The sequence below is a fragment of the Mustela nigripes genome, chromosome 16 (genome assembly GCF_022355385.1).
Source record: "Mustela nigripes isolate SB6536 chromosome 16, MUSNIG.SB6536, whole genome shotgun sequence".
NCBI lineage: Eukaryota > Metazoa > Chordata > Mammalia > Carnivora > Mustelidae > Mustela > Mustela nigripes.
Genome location: NC_081572.1, coordinates 57,000,405 through 57,012,882, shown reverse-complemented (window position 1 = coordinate 57,012,882; position 12,478 = coordinate 57,000,405). Strand labels below are relative to the sequence as shown.

The 12,478-nt window shown below is 55.0% G+C and overlaps 1 protein-coding gene across 1 annotated transcript in view; it reads right to left on the bottom strand.

Moving 5' to 3' along the window:
* Window positions 1-1,728: 1,728 nt before the first annotated feature.
* The window catches only part of CCDC42 (coiled-coil domain containing 42), a 12,248-nt gene continuing 1,498 nt past the window's right edge, over window positions 1,729-12,478 (bottom strand). Inside the window, exons 2-7 of the mRNA XM_059378590.1 lie at window positions 11,991-12,096; window positions 11,601-11,705; window positions 10,435-10,632; window positions 5,954-6,175; window positions 5,658-5,816; window positions 1,729-1,959 (exon numbers count right to left, since the gene is read on the bottom strand). Coding sequence (XP_059234573.1) covers window positions 1,882-1,959; window positions 5,658-5,816; window positions 5,954-6,175; window positions 10,435-10,632; window positions 11,601-11,705; window positions 11,991-12,096 — 868 coding nt within the window. The 3' untranslated portion in view covers window positions 1,729-1,881. The remainder of the gene's footprint in view (window positions 1,960-5,657; window positions 5,817-5,953; window positions 6,176-10,434; window positions 10,633-11,600; window positions 11,706-11,990; window positions 12,097-12,478) is intronic.

Genomic DNA, 12,478 nt, shown 5'->3' with positions numbered 1-12,478 from the left:
GGGGGGAAGAGGGAAAATAAGAGGTAGGGAGGGCTGGGGGGCGGGGGGGGGGGAGGGGGGCTGGGCCAGGGCTGAGGGCTTCCAGGCCCGCCCAGGAAGCCGGTTCAGTGCTGGAAGTCTGGACATCTCAACCCCCACCTTACAGACACAGCAGAAAGGGGATTTGTGTGTTGGGGGAACCCTGTGTCCCACACCCTCTCCCACCCCAGGACCCTCGAAGGGGAGGGGAGGTAGTTTAGAGGCACACCCTTCCCCCCCAAACCTGTTTCCGGCTGCCCAGACTTCCATCTCCTTCCAATGAGAGTCTCGACCCACCCCCCACCCCCCCCCCCCCCCACCCCCCTCCCCCCCCCCCCCCCCACACCTTTCCACACCCCCCACCCCACCCCCAGAGCAGCACTCCTGGACCTCGCCCTCCTGCCCTCCCAGCTTTCCGGGATGGCCCCTGCCTCTGGCCCCTTCCAGAGAGAAGTCCCTTAGGCCAGGAATGCCACCTCCGCAGCCCTCACCTGTGCCGCAGGGGCAGCTCGAGGTAGGACTGCCCTGTAGTTCTGAGTTTCTTTTCTGGGTGTTTCAGGTGAGGGGGCCTGGGGGTCCCGGTGAGACTCTGTGTAAGTTGGTGCAGACAAAGCCAGGGCTACCTGCCGCCCCCAGCGGGACCCCCCCCCCCCCCCCACCGCAGGGACACTGCCCCAGTGCTCCCGGCAGGGATCCCACAGGCTCCCTGGATCCCTTGTTCCGTCCTGCTCCAACACAGGCTTTGGAGGGGAAGCAACCGTGCTCCCGCCTGGCGGAGGGAGACCCGGCCCAGGGCAGGCAGATCCACTGTGCATCCTGACCTGGTTATCTGTAGCCAGCGCCCCTGAGCAGGCATGCTGCTCCTGGAGACAGGGACAGTGGAGCCCTGTGGGTTTCGCACCCAGATGATGTGTGCGCGAATATACGTTTAAAAAATGCTCGTTTGTTCTTTTTATTGTTTCTTTGGGTTTTTTTGTTTTTTTGTTTTCTTGGTTTTTTTTGGGTCCGGTCTCTGAGTGCGAAACTTTCCATTTATCTCTACTCAGTTCTGCTGATTTTTTTCCTTTAAGATTTTGTTTATTTGAGAGAGACAGAGATAGCGAGGGGGGATGAGAGCGAGAAGCAGACTCCCCGCTGAGCAGCAAGTCTGACCCGGGATCCTGGGATCACACCTGAGCCAGCAGACGCTTAACTACCGAACAGCCCAGGTGCCCTGAGTTCTGCTGGTTTCCGACCATCATTCCCGCTGGCTGAGAGATGAGTCCTTCCGGGCCTGCCGCCTAGTCCCATATTAGCGTGGCTGGTACCACAATGCCTGTTGTAGGGTCCTGGTAGGTAGGGGAGCAGGGCTTGGCCACTAGGTTGGGGACAGTCCTTGACTTGCCACCTATAGAACTCTGACTTGGGAAGCTGCCTCCGTGTGAATCTTTGAACCCCACTTAGGAACCCCAACTAAATTTTTTTTGAAGTGATAGAGGAAAGAACGGTACTGGGTACTCACCCCACTGCTGGTCTGTTTCTCTGTGCAAGTCCAAAGCCTCAGACATGTCAGGCCTGAGACTTGTTTTCTAGTCCCTGGGCTGCCTAAGTGACCAGCTTCAAGAGGGGGTGATTTCTCCCCCCAATGGGCCATCTTCTCCGTGAATAAGCCAAAAAAGAGGCAGAACTTAGAAACACCTTACAGAATTTAATGTTTTCAGGGAGGGGAGGGACTGCGGCTCGAGGGGGGCAATGGCAGGGTGTTCGCCAGCACAAAGGCACAAGGGTCCCAGATGGCTGAACTGGGCTGACAGGACCGCGAGCTCACCAGAAACCTATCCTCTCTGTCTCCGCCTCAGAACGTTCTGGAACCGTGGCTGCTTCTTAAACTCGGACTTGCTGCTGTTCCTTCTTCCTCACCTCTGCCCAGATGTCCGACAGATCCTGAATGAACTGCTGGATCTAACAAGGCCAGGGGACCCGAGTTAGCCTACCCAGCACCAGGCCATCCCGTCCCCACACGTAGCACATCTGGGCATAACCTGGAAGGAGCCACTGTCCTCCTGGGACTGACTTCTTGGGGGCTTTAACTTTCTCTAACTTGACAATCATTCTAGTTGAAGCGATAGGCCTAGCAGACCAGTAGGCACAGACAGGGAGCTCCTGGGGACCGACATGGTAACAGCAGGAAAAAGAACAGTGGACAGTCTGGTGGAGGGAGAGGTGAGGGGACACTGAGCTGACCCGGGCACTAGAAGCCTCTGGAAGGTGGGGGCCAGCAGTGTTGGGGGAAACAGCTCCCCACAATGTAATAGCCTTCAAGCAAGGCATTTACTTGGAACCCAGAACTGATGCCCATCGTGACAATCCTGAGTCACAGAGGGATGCCAGAGTTCTGTTCACCAGCTTCGGTTTCAAAGAACATGGGCTCCAGGCGCCACGTGGGGACCTGGTCTCCTGACACGGCTCTGGGGAAATCAGTTCATTGTTCTGGGACTCAGTTTCTTTATGTTCAGAAGGGCTGGCCTCGATGACCTCTAAGACCTCAGTTCTATCTCTCCTTTTCGAGAATGTTCCTGGAGATGGGACTACACAGACCATCCCAAACTCTCAACAAACCAGGGAATACTGTTGCTATTATGGATACAATTCTTGCTTTTGTAAAAGAGGAAGGAAAGAGTCAGTGAATTAAACTATCTTCCCCAGGGTTACAGAGAAGACAAGCCCAGAATTTCCTGAACTATGTTCTTTTAACCAGTCATCACACATGCCCCCAGAAAGGATTCTGTGGTCAAGTTAGCTGTAGAAATGTTATCTGCATGGAGAGTCTCAGGGCAGGACCACAGCAAAGACCATCTGACTTTGCTTCCCTGGGAGTTTTCCAAACCCATTAGCCCATGAACTCCTTTGATTCCCCCATAGGAAACTTACCCACCTCTTGGGGTCCTAGGATTTGCCAAGTGCAATTAGGAAAATGGCGCCCCAGAAAGCTTGGGTTTCGTTCAAGGAACACACTGGACCTTCCACGACACAGTACCGTTGAATTCAGATTCAGCCTTTTGCAGAATCATGTTTCTTAAGGTGTACCGTGGGACCATGCTCCTAAATTCTAGATAAGTGCCTGCTTTCCAGAGCCTGTGCATGGCTGGGTCAGGGATGTCGTTGGGACGTCCATGCCCTGGGATGCTCTGTAGCCTCCTTGGGAAATTTCAATTGGAGTGAAGCACCAGAAAATGTTTGCTCTGAGCACAAGTACGTCTTCTCATTTTGGTACCAGAACTATGTGTTGCTTTTCCTTCTTGTCATCAGGGGATGCAGAACCAATGACTGACCCTCTCAGGCTCCTTTATACTCCAATCTGCAATCTGTGTTTCTCACTGGTTCCTGGACCTTTGGTTGGAACTTTTACTTTCCCGGGTCCTTGTTTCTAATTGTCTCAGGCTAGTTGATTACATGTACGTCTGTCCATAGGTTCATGTCCTATGGAAACACGGTGGGATATTTTTAAAATAATGACTTGGGGAGTAGGAAGTGTTCTTGTGGAAGCAAACTGAGGCCGAGAGCAAGTCAGAAAACTCAGTATGGGGAGTGGGCGGGCTGGGAGCTAGGGTCTGAGCAGGGGATGCTTGGGTAGGTCGGAGAGCTGGAGATGATCACCTCCTGCCCCAACCTTGCTTTCCAATAGCTAACGGAGGGGGCCTGAGGACCTCCAGGAGTCCCTGACACCATTCTGCCAGGGACAGGGGTTTGCAGGGGCAAAGTCCTTTTTCAATACCACGAAGACATCACTTGTCTTTTTCTCTCTTGAGCATATACGTTGGGGTGTTTCCACCATAGAAGAGCTCCATCGCAGACGGCTGAATGTGGAAGCAGAAAGCAGAATCCATCCACCTGTCCTTGGGGAAGCCAGACATTAAACGGATTTGTGATTGCGTGACTTGTCCTACAAAGTATTGTTTTGAAAACGTGTTTTTCATCAAGCAGGCGTTGATGGTGATGGGCTTCTTCTCGTCATTAAACAGTGACAATTCTTTTAAAATTTTCTGTTGAGAGTTTCTAATATGGGAAATATCAGTAGATAAAAGCTCTTTGCGGGGGGGTCCTCCATCCCGTTTTAAGAGCGTGCAGGTCTCCTGATACCAAAAAGTTTGAGACTCGCTGCTTTGGAACAAACGTTCTTATTAACTGCCTTCACGGTCTTCCAGTTGTCAGTAACTCTGCTCTAGACGCAGTTTGAGCAGATCGTCCAGTTTGGGGAAAATCCCTCTTTTGGATTGATCAGTGGGCGAAATCCTTCACATTTCCCAAGTCTTACTTTTTTATTTTTTTAAAGATTTATTTGAGAGAGAGAGAGATAGAACAGACAAACATGATTTGGGGGAGGGGCCGTGGGAGAGGGAGGGAGGGAATCTCAAGCAGACTTGCCACTGAGTGCAGAGCCCCATGCGGGACTCGATCTCACGACCCTGAAGTCATGACCTGAGCCGAAACCAAGAGCTGGACGCTTAACTGACGGAGCCACCCGGGTGCCCCAAGTTTTCCTTTTTTTGGTTTTTGTTACATAGGGCAAGTACCTTCCAGTCCATGGCTTTTATTGGCTTGTGTCTCATATTCATTCACCAAACACTTATTGAGCACCTACTGTGTGCCAGGCACCGTTCTAGATACTGAGATACAGTTAGGAACAAGATAAGCACAAATCCCAGCCTTCTGGAGCTGGTAGTCTATTATTTCATGGCAAAGCCTGAGGCTTTTGCCCAAGGAGTGAAGACTTAGTCACAGTTCTCTGCGTGTCATGAGAAGCACGGGTAGTGCGTCTGCTTGTGCGGAGTTCCCCCATCTGTGGGGTGTGTGCTTGTGCGATCGGTAGTGAGATGACTTTGGGGTAATGGTGGATACACGTGGTAATGTTCGATGCACATGGCATTGAACAACTTAGAATCATACAGTGAGACACCTATTTCCTTCCCAATTTCCTTACAGTTACTTTTTAAATTTTTTATTTATTTGAGAGAGAGAGAGAGAGCACGCACACAAGCAGGGGAAGAGGCAGAGGGAGAGGGAGCAGCAGACGCCCACTGAGCAGGACCCGGGATCATGACCTGAGCTGAAGGCAGACGCTTAACCCACAGAGCCAACCCCCCCGCACCCCTCCTTTCAGTTACTTCAAAGAGAAAACGTCAGATTGGTACTAGTAAGACCCTAACACTTCCTTAAACTTGTGGATTCCTCCTCCTACCCCCGCAACTCTCTTTTTCCAAGAATGGGCCATGGTGCGAGCCTTCAGCCTCTCTCTAGAATTCAGTAGGACTGATGTGCACAAGTACCGGATTCTACAGGGATCCCGCCCTTGCCCACGTTGACTATGGCCAACAGGGTCTTAGCGCTAATGCGGGGGTTCTCAAAAGCGCAGAACCCAGGCAAGCACCATCATCTGGGAACGTGTTGAAAACTGGAAATTCACGGGTTCTTATCTCAGACCTACTGAGTCAGACACTCCAGAGCTGGGGCCCAGCCACAGCCCCCAGCCCGCAGGGGACTCAGATCCTGCTGAACTTGAGAACCACTGCCCTGGGGGGGTTCATTCTCGCCTTGGACCAACCGACGACCGTCTCCGCTGAATAGACCCAGCTGGGCAGGGCACTTGCACTCCCTCTTACCATGTCCAGCTGTTTGTGCGTGTCCTCCAGGGACACGGTGGTGGTCTCCTTCAGCTGCTTGCTCACGATCTGGAAGAGGTTCAGTGTCGCCATCTTAATGGTGCCAAGCAAGAGGGTCTTCTTGGCGGCGGTGTTCTGGATGTGAGCCCAGCGAGATTCCTGGGGTCGGGGTGGGGCCGGGAGGTGAGCAGGTGTGCAAGCACAGGCGTGGGTGGGTGCCCCAAGCCATGCCCCAGTCACGCCCCAGCGACGCCCCCAGCAACGCGACGCCACTCCCACCCCCACCCCTTGCTCACCCAGATAATGACATCGCTGCGGGCGCGGTCAAAGCGCATCTGCAGCCGCGCCAGCTCGTTGTTGTGCTGCAGGATCTCATCGTCCTTCTCCTCCATGTAGTGTGCCAGCCGCGCCTTGGCACGCTCGATCTTCTCCTGGCCCTCCTGCGCCGACTGCATCAGGTCCTGGTGCATGCTCACCAGCGTCTTGTAGCGTGAAATCACCTCATGGATCTCCTCGAACTGTGACGGGGTCTCCATCAGTGCACTGCCACCCCCCACCCCTGGGGCCAGATGGCGGGGTGCCCCGCCTGCCAAACCTCAGTCTAGGGGTCTCAGCCTAGCGGGAGACCCTGCGGCAAGGCCAAAGGGCAGAGGCCGCGAGGACTTTGGAGTCCACCTGCTGGCCCTTTTGGGTTGCTAAGGGCCACTGGGACTTTATGTTGGGGGTAGGTGCCACTGGAGCTGGGGCCCTCGGTCTGCCTGTTGGCATCGCCTGGGAGCTCTGAAAAGGACACCTGTCTGACTCCGCCCCCAAGAGATTCATCATATATATATATATATATAAATTATTTGTGAGAGAGCACAAGCAGGAGAGAGGGAGGGAGAGGGAGAAGTAGGCTCCTTGCTGAGCAGGGAGTCTGACACAGGCCGGATCCCAGGACCCCAGGATCAGGACCTGAACCCAAGGCAGACGCTTAACCGACCAAGCCACCCAGGCGCCCCAAGATATTCATTTTAATCAACGGGTTCGAGGTGGTCCCTGGCACCTGAATTTTGCAAAAAGGGCCCCCGGGTTATTCTAGAGGGTGCTGGCTGGGGCTCGGGGGTCAGGAGGGTGAATTTTGAGACATCTCCCAAGGCAATAATTATCCTGTCCAACAAGAATGAATGGAGAACCACTTGTAAGGCAGGCAGTAGGCTAAGTGTGAGGCACAGAGCAGGAGATAAGAAGCCAGACCCTGCTCTTATGAAGCCTATGACTTGGGATGGTGTGGAGGGAGGACAGACAGACAAGGAAAGCATTACAACACGGAGTGATAAACCCTATCGATGACCGAGGAGAGGGGTCTGGTCAAAGACATGTAGCAGTATCTTCAGCAGAAGTCTTTCTGGAATTTGCTCACATTTGCTGAGGTCCCCTTCCAGTGGGGACGGGAGATGCCACCAGTGGCGCACGGGGCCTGCCAGGCGCAGCTGCCTGCTCCAGCCTGGTGCCGGGCCAGGACACTCTGACCTGACCTTGCAGGCCAGCTGTCCTCCGTAGAAGGTGGTATGAGCGCTGGCCTCTCCATCCATAATGCCTCTGTGGGGAAGGGCCACCCAACTCAGCATCAGAGGAGGTGGGAACAGCCAGGCAAGGTTTTCCGGGGAGAAAGGATGCTGCACTGAGACCAGACGTATGAACAGAAGCTGGCTGGCCACGGGCAGGTGGGGGAAGGTGAGGAGAGGGAGAGGGAGCTGCTGCCTGCAAACCTCAGGGACGTGTGGCATATTCAAGATGCTCAAGGGAGATTAGTATGAATAAACTGTGATCAAGATGGGGAGGGACAGATCCATCGGAGGAAGTAACAATAGTGCCCAGGGGCCCCTGAGGAGGAGTGTGGACTTCCTTCATTGAAGGAAGCAGAGAGATTACTTGATGTCTGCATTTCGAAAGGTCATGGAGTACACGCACCATGCGACAGCGTGCGACAGCTAAAACGAGGGGAGCTACCAGGAGCACCTGTCGAGGACTTGGTGCCGGTCCAAAGGACACAGGCACCAACCAGAAGAGGCTCCCACTGTTTAAAGATGGGACACTTTGCATATCCGAGAGAAAAAGTGCAAACGATCACACATACCAGATACACCGACCATCCAGGAATTCATACTAATGAATCAAGTGCTTAACAAGCTTTTCCTTTAAGACTCACAAAGTAAACAAACAGCTGGTGAAGGGAAGATTCTCTTGAGGAAGGCTTTCTTGGCCGTAGTTTCCTAGCTAACAGGTGAAGAAGAGACAACAAAACATTCCCAGCACCCTAGAACGGTCCACCAACCCCTTTCAGCACAGCGTCTGTCCCCACTGCCAAAGAAACCAGAATTGTGGCTTCTATCACCAAAGATCCACCTTGACCCCTTTTTAGATCTATCAGCGGGATCACACGTATGTCCTCTTGTCTGTCTAGCTTCTTTGGATCAGCATCAGAACGTCTGTGATACTCAAGGCACAAACATGCCACGTGGGAACCTTGTTCAGACCCTGATTGGAACAAAACAATTGTACGCAAAGCAGGTACGTAACAGATGAGGGAAGTCTGAACACTGACGACTTGATGTTAAGGAATTACGATCACATTTTTACCGGGTGTGACAATGGTATTGGCCTCATCTTTTTTTTTTTTTTTTTTTTTTAAGATTTTCCATTTATTTATTTGACAGAGAGAGAGAGAGATCACAAGTAGGCAGAGAGGCAGGCAGAAAGAGGGGGAAGCAGGCTCCCCGCTGAGCAGAGAGCCCGATGCGGGGCTCGATCCCAGGATCCGGAGATCATGACCTGAGCCAAAGGCAGAGGCTTAACCCACTGAGCCACCCAGGTGCCCCTTGGCCTCATCTTTGAAGGTCACATGCTGAAATATGGATGAAAAAAAAAAATCATTTGTTTCCCAGTGGCAGCGGTGGGATGGTCTGGGGGTTGATTTGATGAGTCTATAATTGTCGGAATTAGGTGATGAGTAACGGGCATTTGATAGATGATTCTATTTCTGTATATGTTTGAAATTTTCTGTGATGAATAGTTTTTTTTTTTTTTAAAGAAAAAGTATCCTTGATCAGAAAAAGCAAGTTACAAAGAGGCATGTGGAACACTCTTCAAAGTCTATGGAGATGTACTATGGGACCAAAATAATACCCACAAGCATGAGAATGAGCGGTTAAAAAGTGAGGATGGTAGCCAGCTCCTCAGAGAGGGGAAGAAGAAGGGGGCTTGGAAGGCGGCTGCCCAAGAGGGGTTGCGGTAGTGCCTTATTTAAGAAAAAAGAACTGGAAGCCAATAGGGGGAAATATTAAGAGTTGGCAAGGTGCAGTGGATACCTGGGTGCAATTATGTATTTTTCTATACCTTTCCGTGTGCTCAAAATATTCTGAAAGACTTAGGGGAAGACGGAAAGAGAGGAAGAAAGAGAGGCAGGAGATCACGGTGGGAGAGCGTGGGACAGGCTGGTGGCCAGAAATAAAGGCAGTGTTGAACTCCGGATGAGGGGCACTGGGGGTCTGGAAGAGGAAGGGGCAGGGGCCGGATTCCAGAAATACTTAGGAGGCCAGATCTGATGATTGATGGGCTGCGGAGAGGGAAGAGGGGGAGGAGGTGAGGATGAGGCCCCAGTTCTAACATTCACAGCAGGGGACACACCCCACAGGAGGACTGGCTGCAGTGTGTGTGTGTGTGTGGGGGGGTGCGTGGAGAGCTGATGGGCTGAGCCCGAGAGTCCAGACCGAGGGCATTGGGGCAGGAATCTCAGAGCCAGACACAGGCCAGGCTCCTCGGTTGTAAGACACACCTTTCCCTAGGTCTTATTGGAGTCTTCTCTTATAATGTACCTGCTGCTTTGAGACGTTGTCTCTGCTCACTCCTCTCCCTGTGCCCCATGACGAATGAAACTTTTATTGTTGGCATGATGCACATAACATGGATTTGGGCTTCACACATGCTTAATTCTAGTTCTAGTATGGGATTTTAAGAGATTAGCTCTGGGACTTCAGAAAGCTGTCCATCTTTTGTCCCCCCCCCCCCACACCTGCACTGCACTCAGGACACACCCCCGAGAGCATACCCTGTACCTGTACCTGGCTCTCACCACCCCCACAACCCCTCTTCCCATGAGGGGCCCTGCCTGCTGCTGTCACATGGGGGTGTGCGAGGCCCCCCAGGTTGCTCAAAGAGAAAAGTGAATGGTCAGGGACAAAGACCCGAGGACCACTGAAGGAAGGAGTTAAGAAGATGAGTACCCCCCCAGCACCCCCCAAGAGGCTGAGGAGGAAGGGGGGAGGGTGGGAGACAGGGGAGGAGCCCCGAAGAAAGAGCAAAGCTCTGTTTCACGGAGGCAGCCACCAGCCCTGGGCGCCGACCCACCAGCCCCGAGCGGCGCTAACTCTACACTGGGCTAGGTGTCTGCCAGTTTCTCTCCCTTATTCTCACACCCAAAACGAGGTGGAGCAGGAGACGATGTGGCCTGATCCCACTGCCGGCAAGGCTGGTCCCTGGGGGTCCCAAGCGAAACCTTGCTCCCCCAACACACACACACAGACACACACACACAGAGACATACACATGCCACCCGGATGCATCTGCGGCCCGGGATCCCTGGGAAACAAGCTCCGCTCCCACCCCGCAGGGCCCCCTCCCACTCAGCTGTCTGCTCAGAGCAGGGTGACCGTCCTGCCCCCCACCCCCCGCGGCTGCACACCCCCTCTGCTGGCCCCAGGCCCTGGGGCAGTCCCACCCCTGCCCACCCGCTCACCTCCGAGCTCTCCACCACCTTCTCCAGGTACTTGTTGAAGATGGAGTAGTCCTGCAGCCTCCCGCTCAGCCTCTGGTGCTCCAGCCGCAAGGCCGCCATCTCCTGCTTGGCCATGGCCAGCTCGCGCAGGCGCTGCCTCTTTAGTTCCCGCTCCTTGTTGGCCTTCTTCAGGGCCCGGATCCGTTTCTGGTCGTTCTCCTGGGGCGGGGGTGGGGGTAGGGGGAGGTGGCACCCGTGGGACACTGGGCCTGTCCTCCCTCTGTCTGCCGGGGATGGGCAGGGATTGCTGGGCTGCCCGTGTGGGCCAGGAGGCCCGGATTTTCTCCCTGTTTGGTGCTTGGTACTCCATGACTCAGTTTCTCATTTCTGTAGGAACCAGAGGCCCCAGGGGATGTGCTCCAGCTGGGGGAGGAATCAGTCTGAGGCCGGAGCCGCTGGTGCAGACTGATGTCCTCAGAGAAGGGGCAGTCGGGCCGACACCCCCTTCTTGATTCTGCAGAGCCTTCCCGGCAAGATCAGGGACACACGCACCCCTCGCAGTGCACCTGTGTAGCTTCTGTCCATCTTCAGGGGCTCCCGGGGGGCTCCATGGGTGGAGGACATTGAGAGGCAGGTGGAGAAAGCACAGGGAGGGTTTGTACTCTGCCCCGTGAGCCTGGCAGAGGACCCAAGGTCCCCTAAACCCTAAATGCTGTATCATGATCCCCTGGGGAGCTTTTTAAAAAATGCAGCTGCTGGCCTGCCCCTCAGGTCCATTGAAAACACAGAGTGTCCAGGGGCTGGGTGGGTGGCTGAGGGGCTGAGGCCCTGTCGGATTCATCTGTGCACTCCCCGTGCCCAGCCCCTCCGTGTCGTCTCCCACCCATCCAGTCCCCGAGACACTGCATGTACCAGGCACACGCGAGGAAATGGTGACCCGCAGTCCAGAAGGAAACGGGAAATGACCAACTGTAATGAGCGCGGACATAAAGGGAGAAGCCCCAGGCCTTGCTGAGCCCTAACCCAGGGTGAGGAGTCAGCAGGAGCGAGGAGGAGGAGGGGGAGGGGGAGAAGGGAGGGAGGAGGGAGGGGGGGAAGGGGGGCGGGGGGAGGGAAGAAGAGGGGGAGTGGGAGGAGGAGGGGGAGGAGGACGAAGAGGGCACTTGGGAACCCGCAGGCCCTCGCACCTGGATGAACTGCTCGAACTTCTGGATGTGGGCCTTCAGCTGGGCCTCCTTGACACCCAGCTCCTCCCAGCGCAGGTTCAGGGTTTCCATTCGGCGCTGAAATATCTGGGGGCCGGGGCAGCACAGAGGTCAGGAGCGCCCCTGCGCCTCCTGCTCCCGGGGCCTCTGCCCCTAGGCCTCCCGCCTTCCGCGCCATGCTGGGTTCAGAGCAGGGCGTCCCAGGCCCCTGCTACCCCCAAGACGAAGATCCCTTCTCTCTCCTGGGAGGGAACACAGAACCTCCGCGCAGGACTCCTGGCTCCAGCCACTGCTGCCCACATGATGGGTAGGGAGGCGTCCTCAGTTTCTGAACCCCGTGGCCCTTCCCGCACCCCAGGGCCAGGCCCCCACCTCCTTCTTCTGCTCCATAGCGCGGTGCATGATCTTGGCTTCCTTCTTCTTCTCCAGGAGCCGGATGGAGGGAGACTCCGACTGGTTCTCAATGTTCGGGAACTTCCTGCCCAAGACACGGGCGAGAGAGGACTGTGGGTTCTGAGCGCGTGGGACAGGCTGGGGCTGGGCCAACACCAGAGGGGGCCAGGGGGAGGAGGTGGTCTGGCCCCCACGGGAGGGAAGGGACTGGCATGTGGGGAGGGAGGGCTGCGTTGGCGTCTGGGAATGGCAGGGCAAGGTGACAAGGGCTGGGGGTCCAATTGGGGCTGTGGGTTGGTGCCAGGGTCGAGGCAGATGACTTGGGGCTCAGGGTTACAGGGGGGAGGGGAGAGGCTGGAAGGGGGCGCATGGGGACAGTGGACGCCCCCTGACCCGGAGACACTCACTGCAACAGTTGTAGCAGCCTCTCCCCATACTGCAGCCGAAAGTACTCAGCCAGGTCTTCC